We start from the raw sequence: 18572 nt of genomic DNA on the forward strand, positions 1-18572 counted from the left end.
GTCTCAGTAACACCCCACAGAAGTATTAGTTACAGAGCTGCCAGTCTGAACTACTGCATTCTTTAACCAATTTCTTTTTAAAAGCATCAGAGATGTCTCTGCTGTCAGCAATATCCACCCATCGCTCTTTCCAGTGTAACATTTGGCCAGCATCAAGACACATCTTAACTTGCATCATGTCGTTTGGGTACATTCAATCTCATTATTGCCAAACCAATAAAACCAATGATAGTTTAAAAGTTTTGGCTAACCAAGGCTGTATTCAATCAGGCATTTTGGCCTGACATAAGCACTTCCCCCAGGTGGATTAAAAGGGCGTGACCAGACAGGTACAGCTGTCAGACGTTCCCCTCCCATACTCACCCCGCTCTCTGATTACTCTGACATGGAGTAAATCGCCACCAGGTGGAATCTGGTGGCAATGGCACAAATAGAACGGATTGGCAGTATGAACATACCAATCCATTCCAGGCATTTTTCCTTCCTTTACAGTCCCATAGTGCACTTATGCAGATGGGCAAGGGATGTTTTGTTTTTTTTAAACCATTTCCAAATGGATGGCGTGCTGCAACATGTGGACACTCCAATGGACCACCCACACAATATACAGGAGTGCTGGGGTGCCATGTCTGATGGTGCTACCCCCGCTTCAGATTGACTCAGAGAGATTTGTCCTGCCTCCAACATATTCAAAGCTGCCCAAGACATGCTGATTACCGCCTGGTTTCCTTTTCAGGTATATGCAGACGGATTACATTCAAGTTCAGTTTCTCCTCATAAATACTAAATAATTACAATGCATTTTTTCTGTAAGCTGATTTATTTTTCAACATATAGGGCTGGCCCATCCATTAGGCAGCCCTAAGTGGCTGCCTGCGGCATGGCCCTGGGGCCTGCCCCCGCCAATTTGGGCCCTCCCGTCCATTCACGCCTCTTCGGTGAGGGAAATAGGTGAGCACAGCAGCTTGGCACGGCTCCTGCACCTCAGAGCATGTGCACTGCCTGGCCACCATTGCTCAGCCTGGCCGCCATCACTTCTGGAAACTTCAAGAAGCAATAGTGGTCAGGCTGAGTGAAGGCAGCCAGGCAGTGTGCATGCTCTGAAGTGCAGGAGCCATGCTGCACCACCACTGTGGTGCTTGCCCTCACCAGGGCGAGGGAGGAAGGGTGTGGGCGGCAGGGTGGGGCCTCACCTCAGGCACCAGATGCCCTAAAGTCAGCCCTGTCAACATAGGAATTAATCTTGGCTGTTTAAATTTGTTTCTTCTTTTATCTATTGATTTACACATGTTTGATTTATTCCCTAAAACTTTTTTTAAAACCCTAGTGAAAACCAATAAAAATTAAAATTTCCAAGCAAGAATGCACCTAACTCACTACTGAGCTGCTTGCTTGACCAACTTCCACTACCCACAAGTCTTTCTCGGAACATGGTAGACAAGGAAGTGTGCTTGTGTGTGTTCAATTTAATTCTAACTAGGAATGGTGTCACAATGTTCTCCACTGCCACTCCTATTCAAACTTTGGGTGCTGCTTGGCTGGGGCTGCTGTTTGTGGTGGGCAGCTAGATAAATATGAACCACGCAGAGAATCTCTCCCTCCCTCATCTCCCCACCACCTGCCCTTCTATTTCCAAGGACAGACACTTATGGGTAGGAGAGAGGAGAGGCAATTCTGTGGCACCACTCCACCTCCAACAAATGAATGCTCAGAAAATGTCATAGAGTACGCATCACATAAGGGCTAATAAGTCTAAGAGAATGAATGAAGAGAGAGCTTTTGAACAGCTTTTTTGAAAAAGAACCAAATGTCTATTTTCTGGATTTTTGTCTCAAGTGTCAAAGCTTTTTCCAGCTTCACATTCCTGTGCTAAAAGTTACAGGCTGGAAGAAATTACAGTTATACTGGTCTGTCCATCTCATAAGTTAAGGCATTCATTCAGTGGCAGCTTGTTACTGAACCATTCCACCAACCTGATCTAATTTTTCTTTTAAAAAGCACTTACACGCCTTTGGAAAAAATGTTTCACAAAATGTATATGAATACTGCATTGCTATATTTTTCATATGCATTACCAAGCAGACATTCTTCTGTGAATTGAAATACTTGCATCTGAATAAGCCCTTAGGGCTTCAGCTGGAATTTGAAAACAGATCTCACAGGCAACTAATGCCGAATCCTTACTCACTCAAGAGTGGATATGCAGCAAACCCAAGAAGAGCATAATGGAGATTTCCTGCTCTGCTGGAAGCCAGGGTTTATTGACCCCTCAAAGGCTATTAGAAGAATTTTTAAAAATACATTATTCAGATTCATGCAAAAAAAGAGAGAGAGAAATCAAGAAACATGCTAAAAATCAATGCAAAGAAACTTTCTGGGAAGCATGACATAATATAAAGTAGTGCCAGCACTGTACAGACATCATACAACCATTGCAGAAATGCCAGCACTGCAAGATAGATGAAATGTCTGGATTCTTGTCTGGATTCTTTCCAGTTGCATATCTAGTTTTCAAAAGTATCTGTGACATGCATTCTCTGGTCTGTGTGAGTCTTTTTGTGTAGCACAGCTACCTGATTGACTTTTTATTAAACTTTTTATTAAACGGAGCCTTTAAACTTCGTATGAATGCCTCCTACTTCAGTGCCTACAGAAAGGGTGTCATAAAAAGCATCTGTCTAAGTTATGAGTCTGAGTCTTCTGCAGCACTTCTGAAACACTCATGACTTGGACGGATGCTTCTTATGACACCCTTTCTGTAGGCACTGAAGTAGGAGGCATTCATATGAAGTTTAAAGGCTCAGATACTGCCGAGTTTAATAAAAAGTCATTCAGGTAGCTATGCTACATAAAAAGACTCATACAGACCAATGAATGCATGTCACAGATACTTTTAAAAACTGGAAATGCTACTTGCTTTCTACTGATAGCATCTCAGAACAAACTTAAGAGGCTACTGGGCCATAAAGTTACATGTAATATTTTTTAAAGAAAAAATAGACTGAAGTTCTTATTTTAACTTTTAATACTGCATCAGATAGTTCTGTCTTAGAGATAATTGCTGATAAACAGTCCTATTTCCCTTTAGTGACTCTTTTCAAATCACACAGCCAATTAAGTACTAGCAACTCATTGCTTTTTCATGCAATTAAAACATACAGCCTTCACCAGCATAGCCGTCATGCTAATCACCTGGCAATTATTTCCCTACACCTGCACCTCTGTTTAATGGGAAAGACCTGAGCTGTCCTCCATGCTTAATTCCATAAAGAAAAGAAGTATAGTCTTGTTCTCCAATTATGATGGCTTGAACTATGATCTGATGGGGCATGGTTATTTCTCATGAATCCACACAGGAAACCCTTGTAGTCTGTTACTAAAATGGCCACAACCATTCAAGCATTGTGCAGGCATGTTTCATGCTTAATTTGGTGTACTGGCTTGCTTCTTACCCCAGATATGTTGCAGGTGAGGAAATTAGCAGCTGATTACTTGAATTTATACAGGTTGCAAAACGTGCAACCAGCCAGCAAAGCTGGTGGCATGAATATAAAAAAATGTGTACACACAAAGAAAGACATGTAACAGTTTTTAATCCAGTACTGAAGAACAGAAAGGAATGGGGAAAAGGCCCAAGAATGTAAGAAAATCCTGGGAGGTTAACTGCAATGGCAGAGGAGGCCTAAATATTTCACTGTCAAAATTCCATCTGTGACTCTGGTATATGACAGTGACTGCAGCATTTCTCTCCTTGATAAGGTAAAAATAGTAGTCAACAATAACACAGCTTTATGTAGGCCACAATATGTTTATAAAAACATTAAGCTAAACAAACTAGCAAGCTTGTTAAGATCTGCCCTACTTGCGTATCTGCAAAAGGTAGGGGGTATCAGTTCAGAGGCCACTGACCTGAGGAGGGAGAGATAACCAAGTAACTGCAACCATTAACCCAGAGAGTGCCACCATTTGCTCTGTATGTGTTCAACTCCAGACTGGTTCTACTACTTATTGCATGACATCAATACATATCTGCATTCCTCCACCATCTTTTCTGACAGTCTTTAGCATCTTCAAAACAGTGCATAGATTTTGTTTTTGAAGAATATAATTTCCTTTCACTGACATGTATGCAACGACACTTGGTTGTTCATGTCAGACAACAGATATTGCATCTGCCTTGGGACTCTTATGCTTCAGTCCCTAGGGGACACAATCAAAATCTGATTAGAAAATAGCATGAGGTTTTCAAGTGTGCTTGAAATCAGAAGTCACTGTCTAGATAATTTATCTTTTCTAATGAAAAACCCCTGTGACATATGCTAATAGACATTTATTATTTGTTGAAGTGGGGTGCAGAAAAAAAGAAGCCAAACTGAAAATTAAGAGGCCTGGGGAATGTTGTTAGCAGAATGAGAACCAGTTTATCTGTGTGTATATATATATATAACGATTCAAAATCAGTGATAATGGATAGTGGGGGATGGGAGCCCCTGATTTGCAATTCATTCATTAACAAAAACAGCACCTCAGACAAAATCAAGTTTTCAGACTCTTTTATAAGTGTCTGACACTACAGCTTTTGTTATGTGCCTGAAGAATTAAAACACTGTTCTACTGTCATCTGAAATGAAAACATATCCAGGCAATTTAAGGTATTGCAAAGAAGAGATTTTACTTATTTCAGGCTTTCAGAACTGCAGCCCAATTCTAGGTATGTTTACATGGAAGCAAATATAAAATTGTTCAGAGGTATTTACACCCAGGTAAAACAGCGTCGCACTTCAATGACTGCAGAGTCCTCTATCACAAAGTTGCTGTATTTTTCCATAACAGAAAATGCAGAACAGTTGCTCTAAGTGGAATGTACAATGCAATCTGCAGCTGGTCAAGCTATAGTGGAGAGGCCAACATAGCTGTGTGGCATAATGCAAGAATAGCTATATGTGCTTACACGGATATTATGCAGGTTCCCCTGCAATCAGTCCCAATGAGGATAACAAGAGCTGACTCTTCAACCCAGAAGCCTCCCAGGCAAACAAACCCTACCTGCAGCTCCTTGTCAGAGTACTTCTGAGGGTTCTTGCTCCCTTGGCTCTTCTTCCGAAGTTTCTTTAGTTCTGCCTGGCACTTTTCTAGTGAGTCCCCCTTATTCCTCTGCTCAGTCTGGTATTTCTTCAGTGCAGCCTAAATATGGAAGAGATGTGGGACTGCTGAATAGCTGAAATAAGAAAAGGCTGAAGAGATTGGCACAGGCTGCTACTTCTAATGAACACTGTTTACATCCTCTCTGCAGCCAAAAGGTCCTGACTTTGCGTCTGCTGCAGAGAGCACATTTTCAATGCTTAGAGATCAAAGCCGACCATCTGGGAAAAATGGAGAGAAAACACATTCCTACCACCCTAGGTATGCCAACCTTGGGAGCTTTACTGGCAAGACATAAAGTTAAACCTTAACATAGTGTCAAATGCCTATTAGGGTAATGTTTGGCTTTGGAAACGGTTTTCCCCTTTCTTTTCTGGGCATTAATTTATAAATGGTAATGTGAGAGATTATTTTAAAAGAAACAAGCATCACTACCACCACAATGAAACAGATAAATCCGGCTCAAAAAGATACTCATTTTTCTCCACCAATAGAAGTAATAGGGGTGAATGGTGCTGTGTTATCCGCTTATATGTTCTTCTCCACTAAAATACTTTGAGATATTGTTATCCTACACTCCCACACAGCGGGAAAGGGAAAAGGAAAAATGCTAAATTTTAAACAAACATTTTATCCAGATGTGCTCAGGAGCATTTACTTTGAATTCAGGAGCAGTCTGCAGTGCTCCTTTGAAACTCAGATACACCCTAGAACTATCCATGGTATATGATGCCCTAAAGCCATTTCAGATGTGGCCAAAAATGGGGGGAGGTGCTGGACAATTGACCAGGGCACTCTTAGTCAATGGGAAGATGTCAGGATTTTAAAGTCAACTGCACTATTCCCTTCCCACCACCTTGTCCACTATTACTCTGTACTGATGCATATTAAGCTATAGTATATACCTTAGACCAGAGCAAGCTAACATCAAGCTTGCACAATCTTTTCTTTTTATTATTTCGTTAGAATCCCCATGCCTCCGTATTGTATTTTACATTTACAGAACAAGAGTGCATCTAGGGTTGCAACTGCCTAGAGAAAAATGTCCTTCCCTGTTAACAGAGACTTAATGAGATGTTATTCATCAAGTCATGTTATTTACCACCATGCCCTGAAAAGCTTCAGCTGACCATTTTCACACATTGAGCCTCTATTAAAGAGGCAAAACTGTTTCCTCCAGGCCAGTTGTTACATCCTCATGGTCTCTTAAGTTCTTAAACAAAAACACATATTCAGGGTAGCATGTTGCAGATTAGCTTCCTCTTAACTGACATGGCTTGCAGGATCACATCAAGGTCCACTTAATCCAGTATTCTTTGCAAGGATCCCAGCAACCACCAGGCATTTGATGGTTCACGAGAAGACCACAAATAACCTCCTGCTTATCCTTTCCTATGAAGAGCAGGATGTTTCGTGTGGCAGACCTTCAAAAGAAATGCACAGATAAATGCAGCCAAAATCAAGAAGTGATAAATTTTACCTTACTTACACTTAGGTACCGTGAATCCAATTCTACTTTCTGCTCCAGCTGTGTTAATAACTCATTGTGGAAGGACTTCAGCTAAGAATCACAAAGGAAAGAAAGGGGCATGATGTTAACATCTAGGTATATTAAAATTTGCTACCTTCTTATTCTCATGTGGAAGAGGATGCCCAAGGGACCTTGGTTAATTCTGCACACCCTCACCCAGTTGTAAAGGTGTAGTGGGCCACAAAACAGGATGCTCAAGGACAAGTAAAAGTGCTAGGAAGAAGCTGTGTCACCACAGGGAAGACAAGTGGAATAAAATAAGCAATGAACAGTTACTAGGCAAAGGTGAGTATCTATAACCACAAATTAAGCAGAAAGACCTTGGCTGGGTACAGATGGGCAGCTTTGGGTGCACTGGAGGCATCCCGAACTGTGCTGCCCCAAAATGGAGCAGCCAAATCCTGGTCAGACGCTCCCACACAACGTGCTTGTATATCGCACAGGGGATGATTTGGTGCATTCACATGGTGGTTGCGTGCCACCCCTTAGTGCAGTTTGTTTTTCATTTTTCCCCGTTACATTTTAGTGGCTATGCGCTCATGCACACATGTGCTCATGCGCTCTGAGCAGTTTTTTTTTTTTTAAAGAATATTGGTGAGCACCTAGAGCAGATTGGTGGGTTCGCACAACCAATCTGCCTCGCTTGCACCCTCCCACAGTCAGAGACCCAGAAAGATGGATGGAGTGTGGCAGAAGAATTTGATCCATCTCAGAGACATCAGAGGATGGGGTGAGTGTGGGAGCAGGATGGAGGGTAGTTATGCCTGTCTGACCTTGCTTTTTTAATCTGTCTGGGGGCCATCCCTATGTTGACTCAAATTGGCCATCTGAATTCAGCATATGAAACCAACTGGTCAAACAGACAAGAATCTTTAGATCATCTTTGTTGCAATTAAGATACCTAACTATTCCTGTGACATTCCTAAGACCACTACAGGTTTATGATTGTGCAAGCATTTAAATTAAGCCAGGACCTTCATTTTTATTTGAGGACTTGGTGACTATTTCATGGCAGAGTGTATTTTGCATCTAGATATATAGCTATGTCAACAGAAAGTAAAGTGCTTACCATCTCTTCTAACTGATTTTGAATCTGCCTGTGGACTTCAGCCATCTGGAAAAGTACATCTCCTAGAAAGAAAAAAAAAAGATAAAAGTAGAGAGAAAGGAAGACTAAAGGAGCAATGTTAGAAACTGATGGCATCAGTCCTTTTTCACACACACACCTCCCAAGCTGCAGCTGTAGTCAGGGACACACAAACTCAGTATTGGTGAATCCTAATGAATAAGGGCTTATTCAGTAACTTATTTAAGAATAACAAACACCACCTACACATGTCATACATCTGATGGCTTCAAACTGCTGAATGTGTCTCTAAAGAAGGCATGGACTGTTGCTATGGGAGGCACAAACCATTCCTTGATCCCTCCAATGCATGCCTTGATAGGATGTAAGGACTCATCTTCCTACCCAGTCAGTGCAATGATAGAGGCCAAGTATGTCATGCTCACTAACAGATTTCCAGCACATATATTAGGACAATTCTCAATTTTCTGCAACATTTTCCCCTAGGGCCCTTTGTCCAGAGAACCAGGGGGTTTTTTGTAGCAGGAACTCCTTTGTATATTAGGCCACACACCCCTGATGTAGTCAATCCTCCTGGAGCTTACAGTAGGCCTTGTACTAAGAACCCTGTAAGCTCTTGGAGGATTGGCTACATCAGGGGTGTGTGGCCTAATATGCAAAGGAGTTCCTGCTACAAAAAAAGCCCTGCAGAGAATTTAAAGCAGGTAACTTCCCTTAAACCAGACAATGAATACACTGTGCTCTCACTTCTCTAAAAAACAAAATGCACCTGTGCAGTACTTTAAAAGTTACAATGATTTCTTAAATGATGGACAACTGCCATCCCCGCAACTACATATATGTATAGTATGAGGGAGGCATATTTCCCACCAGCTGTCTGTTCAGCTGTAAGCAGACTACTTTCAAACAGATCAACATCTGTTGTCCAGACCTTCCAAAGCCCACTGACTTTAGTAGTTGCCGATCGGCAAAAATCCAAAATGTGAGTGGTGTAATGCTTTTATTACGCTCAATGAAAAAGTCACAAACTAGCAAGCAAGCAAGCTTTCAAGTTCACGAGAACTCTTCTTCTCAGGCAAGGTGTTAAGCTAAAAAAATACTAAAAGGGAAAAGAGAAGTGGAAGAAAAAGATAAAATTCATGATAACAACATCCAAGTGCACCATTGATACTGAATTCATCTTATAATGGAGTGGAAGAGGTTTGTGTGGACTTAACAGGGTTAACTAACCTGGGTGGTCCACGCTAGTGTGATCTCATCAGATCTTGGAAGCTATGCAGGGTTGACCTGGTTAATTAGGGGTGCCAATCCCCAGGTGGGGGCAGGGGATCCCCCAGTTTGGAGACCCTTCCCCCGCTTCAGGGTCATCAGAAAGCGGGGGGAGGGGAGGGGAGGGAAATGTCTGCTGGGAACTCTATTATTTCCTATGGAGATTTATTCCCATAGAAAATCATGGAGAATTCATCTGTGGGTATCTGGGGCTTTGGTGGGGCTGTTTTTTGGGGGTAGATGCACCAAATTTTCAGTATAGCATCTAGTGCCTCTCCCCAAAATACCCCCCAAGTTTCAAAACGATTGGACCAAGTGGTCCAATTCTATGACCCCCAAAAGAAGGTGCCCCTATCTTTCATTATTTCCTATGGAAGGAAGGAATTGAAAAGGTGTGCCGTCCGTTTAAATGTGATGGCCAGAACTCCCTTTGGAGTTCAATTATGCTTGTCACAGCCTTGATCTTGGCTCCACCCCCAAAATCTCCTGGCTCCACCTCCAAAGTCCCCAGATATTTCTTGAATTGGACTTGGCAACCCTATGGTTAATATTTGGATGGGAGACCACCAAGGAATTCCATGGTCCTGATGCAGAGGCAGGCAATGGCAAAACATCTCTGAACATTTCTTGCCTTGAAAACCCTATGGGGTCACCATACATCAGCTGAGTTGATGGACCTTACATTTACAACTGGATTAACCCCTGCCTGGTGCTAAAAAGGGTTCAGTATGCAAGAAGCCATACTGGAGTCTGGATGTTCTTCCTTTGAAAATACAAATGCCAGTCATTAGTTGGGTCCTGTGCTAATCAAAGAAATACAATTACTTATATTTCCGAAGGCAGAAATAAAGAAATAAATAAAGAGAAATTGGTGTTTTATATTAAGAAAGCTGGGCACAGATGGTGCAGTCAATCTCCATGTTTTCTACTCTGATGTAGGGAACTTGAGAAGAAAAATGATTTTCAAATGTGAAATCAATAACACTTGTGGAGCTCGGCAGTATCCTTCTTCCAACTCCATTTCCCTGCCCTGTATGCATGTGTCTGTAGCTACAGGGGGCTCTCTGGGGCTCCCGCCCCAACTTTTGGTGGAGCCCCCCCCCCCCCAATTTAGGGCTCCTGGCCTGACAGAGCACAAGGGGAGGGCTAGAGGTGGCTGCGGTGGGTCTTCTTGCTTCTCACAGCCGGCTTTAAAGCCAGCTGCAAAAGTAGAGACGCAGCCTGCCGCTCTACCTTTCCACCAGCAAGAGGTGGTGGGTCTTCAGATGTTCTCACAGTGACCACAAAAACAGCAAGACTCAGCCTGCCAGCCCCAGGCACATCCACCCTGCCCAGCCAGCTGTGCAGGAGCTTCTAACTTCACCCAGCTCAATACACTGCTGACCCTAGCAGGCCCATCCAAAAGCCTGGGCAGCTTCAGCTGTGGTGGGAGAGGAGCTGATATCTCAGCACTGGTTGTGCTTGTAGGGGCCTGGCCACCGGCTGAAGGATTCTGGCTTGCTGTCCTGCATATCCCAAATCTGGTGGTGCAGCAGCCACTGGGTGCATTTGGCAGACAGAGGGACAGCAGGCTGTACGGGAAGGGCCCACCCAGAGGGGTGCAGCATTGTTCGAGAAAGTGTTGGTGAACTTCCCCCTGTGCCTCACAAGTTATCTCCAATGGAGCCATTTTGTGCCACAATCTTCTGGGAAGGTGCCACAATCCCACCATTGTGGGAAGAGCTCTGTACTATGCAAGAGGGCCTTTCTTCCCAGGGTGTCTTTCCTTTGCTTTTCTGCCAAGCCTGAATACTAGATAATGCCAAAGATCATGATGGGTTAGTCCAACAGCGTGAAACTCCACACTTGGGGGAGCAGAAGCTTTGGTGGTCTTGGTGGAACTGAATAGGCGATCCCAATTATTCATCAACACCCTCCCTCCCTCCTCTTAGATCCCAATCCTCAGGCCCTGAAGTTAACTTCAACTTAAGTTAAATTAAGTGCTCCCTGAGACATTTAAATGCCCCCTGATAAAATTTAAGTGCCCCCTGACATGCTCTCTACTGTACTGATGCACTCGCGTACACACGCGCGCACACACAAAGATGTGATTGTGTGAGCAACCAAGAATAGCAAGAGGTAGAAAAATAAGAACTGGGTAAAAAATAAGAACTGGGTAAATAGATGGAAGATCTCTTGACAGAAAAATATTAAAGGTCTATTTATTTAAAAATGTTAATGACTTTTTATTACATCTGATGCACAGGGATTTCAAACATTTTACTGTGACAGGTACCACATTACTTGTTTGGTTTGGATACAAGCACTTTCCCACTAAGACAGTGTTATTGTTATTTGCAGACAGTACATGATGCAATTTCGGTTGTGGAAGTATTCTAGTCTCAGAGGCTGAAGCCATTCCAGCTCTGGCTGTGCTCTTGTCAGAGCTAATAAAGGTAATCTGGGTTAGACATGGTCAACATTTGGTAGAGGAGGCCCAAGTGATTCAGTAAGAGACAGGCCACTACAGAATTAATGCCTCAGTCAACAATGCAATGAAGCTGAATGTATTAGAGTTTGGGGGTGAACTGAGATGTTTGATGTTTAAAACCCCCAAACTTGTGCTGCCTGCCAAATGTAGATGGAATTGGCCATAATGTATTATTACAAGAATTAGGTTATTCCATTGCTGCAGTGAAAGAATGCCATCAGATACAAAGAGCTGCCTCCTGTTCCTCTACTCCAGGAGATTCTAAGAACCATACTGTAATGGATGGGCAACATTTGCAGTTTCCTACATCTAGTGAGAACCATGGTTAAGCATGCCAGTTGGCACGTCCCCAGTTCAAATTTCACATGCATCACAAATTCATTAGACTGTCAACCAGCCATTGTCTCCTTTCCCCCACCACATACAGTACAGGAAGGACGGACTGGCTTCCCATATGGGCAGGGGTGCTGTAAGAATAACTGAGAATCTATGTAAGGATAAAGTTTTTATTTAAACTTCAGTATTAATCATCTGTTCAGAAGACCTCATATAAACCAGAAACTCTGCAAAACAGTTTTTTTTAAAAAAAAAATCAGCAGCAACAACAGCTTCACATGTCTCCTAACAAGGAATTGGGAAGAAAATAAGGCTGCACCAGTAAAGGGTGGGGGGGACCTCAGATAAGGTGCAAGGGAGAACAGTTTGTTTGATCGTTTAGATCCCAACATTTTTGTCCAGGGTGGGCGTTAGGTAAGTTTCTGACTGAGATCCCCTGACAAAGTTCATCACAAAACACACTGGAATCTAAATGGCCAAATAAACTACTCTCCCTTGCATTTCTCCCCCTCTTTTTATTTTTTTTTCCACTAGGAAACCAGAAAAAAGGATGCTTGCACTGAAACCCACCATGCTTTCACTAAATCCATTGCATGTTCACCCTGGATAAGGCAGCTTTATTTGCATAACACTTGCATACACTATTCTCATAATATATGCATACAATATTTTAATAGAAAATAGTATGCATAGAAAGTATCTGCATACTTGACATAGTTTAACTAGGTCTAATTTAATGAATGATTAATTATCTGTCTTTAACAACCAAGTTAGCAGGTACCTTTTGTACTGCAGGAGAGCCAGTTTGGTATAGTGGTTAAGTGTGCGGACTCTTATCTGGGAGAACCAAGTTTGATTCCCCACTCCTCCACTTGCACCTGCTGGAATGGCCTTGGGTCAGCCATAGCTCTGGCAGAGGTTGTCCTTGAAAGGGCAGCTGCTGTGAGAGCCCTCTCCAGCCCTACCCACCTCACAGGGTGTCTGTTGTGGGGGAGGAAGATAAAGGAGATTGTGAGCTGCTCTGAGACTCTTCGGAGTGGAGGGCGGGATATAAATCCAATATCGTCGTCGTCTTCTTCTTCTTCTTCTTCTTCTTCTTCTTCTTCTTCTTCTTCTTCTTCTTCTTCTTCTTCTTCTTCTTCTTCTTCTTCTTCTTCTTCTTCTTCTTCTTCTACCTTTTGACATGCTGAAGGTAACTGAGAGTATAAAAGATCACTAATTTCTGGAAAGCAGTATCATCTTTAATAACTGCCTGTCCATTCTATTGTAGCAGTGCTATCAGGCCCATCTATTCCTTGGAGGCTGCAAATAGAAATAACAGCTCTTTCTGTCACCGGGAGCCCTAGACCTAGGCGATGTGGTTAGAGTGGGGCTGGGGAAACCCAGGTTTAAATTCATGGTCTGTAGTGAAGCTCTCTTATAATAATAATAATAATAATAAAATTTTATTTATATTCCGCCCTCCCCGCCAAGGCAGGCTCAGGGCGGCTAACAGCATTCATAAACATACAATACAATAAATATAGAACCTTAAAATTAACATTATTTAAAAACCAGTCAATACATAATTAAATTTAACTTAATCTGACAGTGGCAATGATATTCCAGACGCTATTTCTGTCAGTTTACATAGTAACAAGGGTCCTTAAACAGAACCATATTGGCGGGTCCCTTTGTTAAACAGCCATAACTCAGCAGTCCGTGAAGGCCAGCTTGAAAAGGGTGGTCTTGCAGGCCCTGCGGAACTGATCAAGGCTCCGCAGGCCCGCACCTCCTCCAGGAGCTGATTCCATAGGGATGGGGCCCGCGATTGAAAAGGCCCGTGCCTTAGGCTAGTCTTACTATCAATATAACCCACCTCATAGGGACAGCAAGAGGATTAAATGGAGAAGGGAGAACAATACATGCTGCCTTGAGCTTCCTGGAGAAAGGACAGGATAGAAATGTGCCAGAGGGATACATTCATCATTTCTGGGACATCAAGGCTTTGTGGAAAACTTAATGCAAAAGGAACCGTCTCTTACTTCCAAACTACATATCAGTGGGCCAGATCCTTGTATCACTGCCATCCCTTTCACTTAGCACTTCTCATGACTAGGACGCCAGTAACAGCTACAATGCTGTTACAGTCTTTAACATTTTATTGCAGATCCAAGATACTGAAGACAACACAGAGCTTTGTCCCCAAGGCAATCAGATTTGCCTGCTCTTTCTTCTGATTATCGGGTGTAGAGAAACTCCTTTATGAAAAGCCATTCCCCTAAGGAAGGATATTTCATATTTAAAACATCTCTCGCAAATGCTTGCTGACCCTCCTCCTGAAGATTTCCTGCGCTAAGATTCTGCCATCTGTGGAACCAGCAGCAGTTTTTCATATTGCTCCCCTCTTTAGATCAGATATGACATAATAACCCTACAAAAATGGAGTTGTGTTATATATTCAGAGGCAGAGCATGAGTTTTACATTCAGGTGTTCAGTCACTGAAATGTTCAGCTAGATGCTAGAAGGATCTCAGGCAAAAAGAAACAATGTACTGCTACTTCTCGCTTTAGTAAAGGAAGCAGTGTTCTCCAACTGACAGTTTCATGTGTATATATCCCACTGAACTGCAAGATAGCATACACCCCAATTATATTCCAATCCTTCAGAAACCACACAGCACTATGTCCCTAAATTTGCAAATCTAGATTTTTCCTGCTATTGAAGTTGCCCTGAAAACTCAACCATAGTGCTCTTTTGAATGTGAAGCTGGTCAAAGCAATAATTTTGTGTTATGCAATGCCCAAAACTCCTGGGTTGTTTCTTGAATTCAGTTATAAAGCATAATATAATAAAAACAGAAGGGGTTTCTAAGCATTGAAACAAGTTGCAAGCCTTGCAGATGCTCAGTATGGCCCTGAATAAAATCAAAGCCATCTTGAACTCTGCCAGTCACCTGCAATTACAGTTTCCACAATATATAGTTATGTGTATAAAACGGAAGGTCTGACCATGAAGTTGAAGCCACAAAACCTACAGGAAATTGCTCTGGTTGAGCTGCGGATGCTAAATAATGGGAAGTGCCCAGTTCTTGTAGTCAGATGCAATATTACAAATTCAGCTGGGATTTCTTCCACAGAGCATACATCAATGTATAATTCCTTTTCTGTTCAAAATGCAGCACTACTCTGCCTTCATTGGCAAGCAATTCTCACAACACAGGCAGAATATTTGCCTGGAAAGATTAAAGCACATAGACTAGACACTTTACACAAAAGCTATATTTTCTGCAGTCATGTTCTGCAGCAATTATTCAAATTCTTTCTGCAACCCATACCAACTGATAAAATATTCCATAGTTGGATTCAGAATTAGATGAAGCAAATTCAGCCAAAGGCATGAAATCAGTGGCTTAGTTTGGATTTGAATTCAAATCAAATCAACAAATCAAATCAAATTATCTAACAGGCTAAAAAGGCTCAGGTTTTGTTCTTCTCTAGAACTGTAGTCTTTGTAAAAACGTGGAAAGATTATGGCGCTCTAGTGGCTGTCTGTATTGCATGATTATTGGCCTTTTACAGATATAGCAAAACCGACAATGTATTTCTGTTTCGAAGTGTTTCAGGGTAATCTCAGAAAAGAAACAGTGATCAGGAATAGGAATGAACCAGCTCACAAACCAAAATTCGTCATGAACCCAGCCCAGTTCATGGCTCACAAGCCTCAGTTTGTGTGATCACATCTATCAAGAACCAGTCACAAACCACCCCATTTTTTTGCGTGGAGTTTTATGATGTTTGTGAAGCCAGTGGATGAGCCAGACATGCTGGTGCTGATGAATCAATTGTCAAGGCAATGGGGGGATGGACTTCTGTAGCCCTTACTGGAGTCCTGGAAAAAACCAATAGGGGCCCTTCAAAGCTAGATATGCACCTCTGGCTGCCAACAAGAAAGCTCCCATTCTGTTCTATGCGAGCAAAATGGATATATACCCCCAGCTCACACTCAGCTGCTTTCATTTTGCAGTTAAGGAGTAGTTAACTTTTAGAGGCAGAAGGAAGGAACTGGAAGTCTGTGAACAGAGTGGGTGCTTCAGGGCTCTGAGGCACCTGTCTCTCTGCTACAGTAAGGCAAAAGGGCTCAGCCAGTGGGTTCCTCAGCTGAGGATCCACACACTCCCCTCTCAGTGGGATTTTTAAACACCTGACTCCAACTGGAGCAGCATCTGGTGGGCTCAGGGCTCTGACCCATGATGTGTCCCTCTGCTCAAGCCAGGGCAGAAGGACTCAGCTACTGGGTGCCTTGGAGGCTGTGGTTGGGTGGTTAAAACAGTGTCAGCTGAAACTGAATTTGGGAAAGACAGAGGTTCTATGGCTGGGTAAGGGGGAGATATGGACAGGTCGTCAACTCCCAACTCTTGATGGTGTGCCCTTATCACCAGCACTGAGACTGGGTGTAACCTTGGATGCCGCTTTATCTATGAAGGCTGAGATCACGAAGACTGCCAAGCTGGTGTTTTTCAACTGCACCAGGTTAGGCAGCTGGCTTCCTACTTGTCTCACCCTGACCTTGCCATGATAATCCATGCAACAGTAACCTGAAGGATAGATTACTGTAATTCACTCTATGTGTGCCTACCCTTGTGCTTGACCCAGGAGCTTCAACTGATCCAGAATGCGACCATGCTGGTCTTTATTGGGACCCCTCATACGGCACATATCCAACCTATGCTGTGCAAGCTGTGCTGGCCCCCAGCTGAGAACCAGATCAAGTTCAAGGTGTTGGTTCTGACCTTTAAGGTCCTTAGTGTCAGGGACCCACATACCTTCAGGACCACCTCTCTCAATGTGCCCCTGGAAGAGTTTTATGCTCTGGAACTAAGAATCTTCTGGTGGTCCCCAGTCCAAGAGAGATCCAGCTGTCCTCAACTAGGATTAGGACTTTTATGGTCCTGGCCCTGGCCACTGCTTGGTGGAACTCTGCTAGAGAACTTCCATGCCCTGTGGGAATTATTGCCTTTCTGTAGGGCATGTAAGGCAGAGATGTTCCCACAGGCATTTGGATGAGGACAGCAATGGAACAGTATATGACCTGGCATTTTCACCTTCTCTATACCCCCCTGAAACCTCATCCCAGCCTCGCAGCTTCTGGATATTAAATTCTTCCGCCATCTTGGAACATGTATTGTTTTATTTTTTGTATATTCATGCTATTTGTATTGCTGGTTTTAACTTGTATTTATTTATTTTTTAGTTTTGTTGTTAGCTACCCTGAGCTCAGCTCGCAGGGAAGGGCAGCCTACAAAATCTTATTTATAAATATAAACAAACAAACAAATCTCTGCTTTGAGTCTGTTTTGGATTTGGTCTCCTTTCTACTAGAGGGTCACTTTGCCATGCAGTGGCCCAACCTATTGGGGAAATGGATTCTGGCTATGGCCACTCTCACCTGGGGTTATTTTTTTAGGTTGGTTGCTATCTTACGTCATGATTGAGAGCCACTCTGCCACTCACAAGACCACCCCATTGGGAAAATGGATTCTGGCTGTGGCTGTTTCCCCCGCCCCCCCACACACACACCTCTTCAGGCTTCTTACCCACCAAGGCCTTGGTGGAATTCCAGCCTCACCATCCATATCCATCTCCTCACAATTTCTGTCCCCCTCCCCCAAGAATGAGTGCTCCAGCCTCCCTCATCTATATCTGTATCCTCACAATTCCTGCCCCCCCCCCGCCAAGAATCTGCGCTCCAGCCTCTCCCCATCCACACTTGTCTCTCATTTGGACATTGTTGCTGGGGATCAGAATTTCCACAGCTAGGGCTGCTGCTTGGAGTCTGTCAAAAAGTCTCCCCTTTGTTCTACGGTCCTGGAACCTATTTGCCACTCCTCCACTCAGTTGCCCACACCATTGGTGAGATGGTTTCTGGGTTTCTCCACTCTTTCCTAGGGCCACATTTTAGACTTGGCAGCAGTCAGTTTCCTCTTGGAAAAAGGACTGTTTTACCACTCATTGGTCTACCTGTTGGGAAGATGGAGTCTAGATTTTGCCAGCCATTCTATCCCAGGGCTACGTTTCAGACTTGGCATGTCCCCTTTCAGCTTGAGGGATGCTCTTCTGCTCACTCACCCACCTGCTGGGGAGATGGATTCTGGCTGAGGCCACTTCCCCCACACAAACCTTATGCCTCTTCAGGCTTTCTATCCCCCTATGGCACTTCCAGCATCCCCCCCCCCCCAATAATCAATTCCAGCCTCCTCTGTCCACATCTGCCTCTCATGATTTCTGTCCCTCCAAGAATCATTTCTTCCAGTCTTCCCCCATCCACACGTCTCTTCACCATATCTGTTTCCCAAGAATTGGCACTTCCAGCCTCTCCCAATGGACCAATATTTACCTCATAGCACAACACCCACCTCATGGACCAACATGTACTTATGCAAACCTCTACCATGTCAAACATCCACTCATACAAGTGAGCTTGTTTGACTGCACCCAAGGTTTCTCCATCTACAATGACAATCTCAATGATGATGTAGTGGACAGGTGGCCACCTCCCAGGAATCCATCTCTACAACACTGAGGTAGGCAGGTGGCCACCTCCCAGGCTTGAGGGGGAGCATTGTGGGACATCCCCCTCCACAAGGCCTGTCATCAGGGGGAGATGGGGAGGTGATTGCCTCCCAGCTGAAAGGAGAGGGGTTGCCCATCTAAAGCAACAATATCTACAATGAGGAGGAGCCTTAATTTTATACCCC

General features: G+C 43.4%; 1 protein-coding gene across 10 annotated transcripts in view; it reads right to left on the reverse strand.

The window, feature by feature from the left end:
• BAIAP2 (BAR/IMD domain containing adaptor protein 2) overlaps positions 1–18572 on the reverse strand; it is a 201266-nt gene that overhangs the window by 81525 nt on the left and 101169 nt on the right. For 6 of the 10 annotated variants that reach the window (XM_060253418.1, XM_060253421.1, XM_060253414.1 and 3 more), the window contains exons 4-6: positions 7743–7804; positions 6623–6703; positions 5047–5184 (exon numbers count right to left, since the gene is read on the reverse strand). In XM_060253418.1, the coding sequence (XP_060109401.1) occupies positions 5047–5184; positions 6623–6703; positions 7743–7804 (281 nt within the window). The remainder of the gene's footprint in view (positions 1–5046; positions 5185–6622; positions 6704–7742; positions 7805–18572) is intronic. The other 4 variants (XM_060253422.1, XM_060253419.1, XM_060253415.1 and 1 more) reach the window with 1 other exon arrangement.

The sequence above is a fragment of the Heteronotia binoei genome, chromosome 13 (assembly GCF_032191835.1).
Source record: "Heteronotia binoei isolate CCM8104 ecotype False Entrance Well chromosome 13, APGP_CSIRO_Hbin_v1, whole genome shotgun sequence".
In the NCBI taxonomy this organism is placed as follows: domain Eukaryota; kingdom Metazoa; phylum Chordata; class Lepidosauria; order Squamata; family Gekkonidae; genus Heteronotia; species Heteronotia binoei.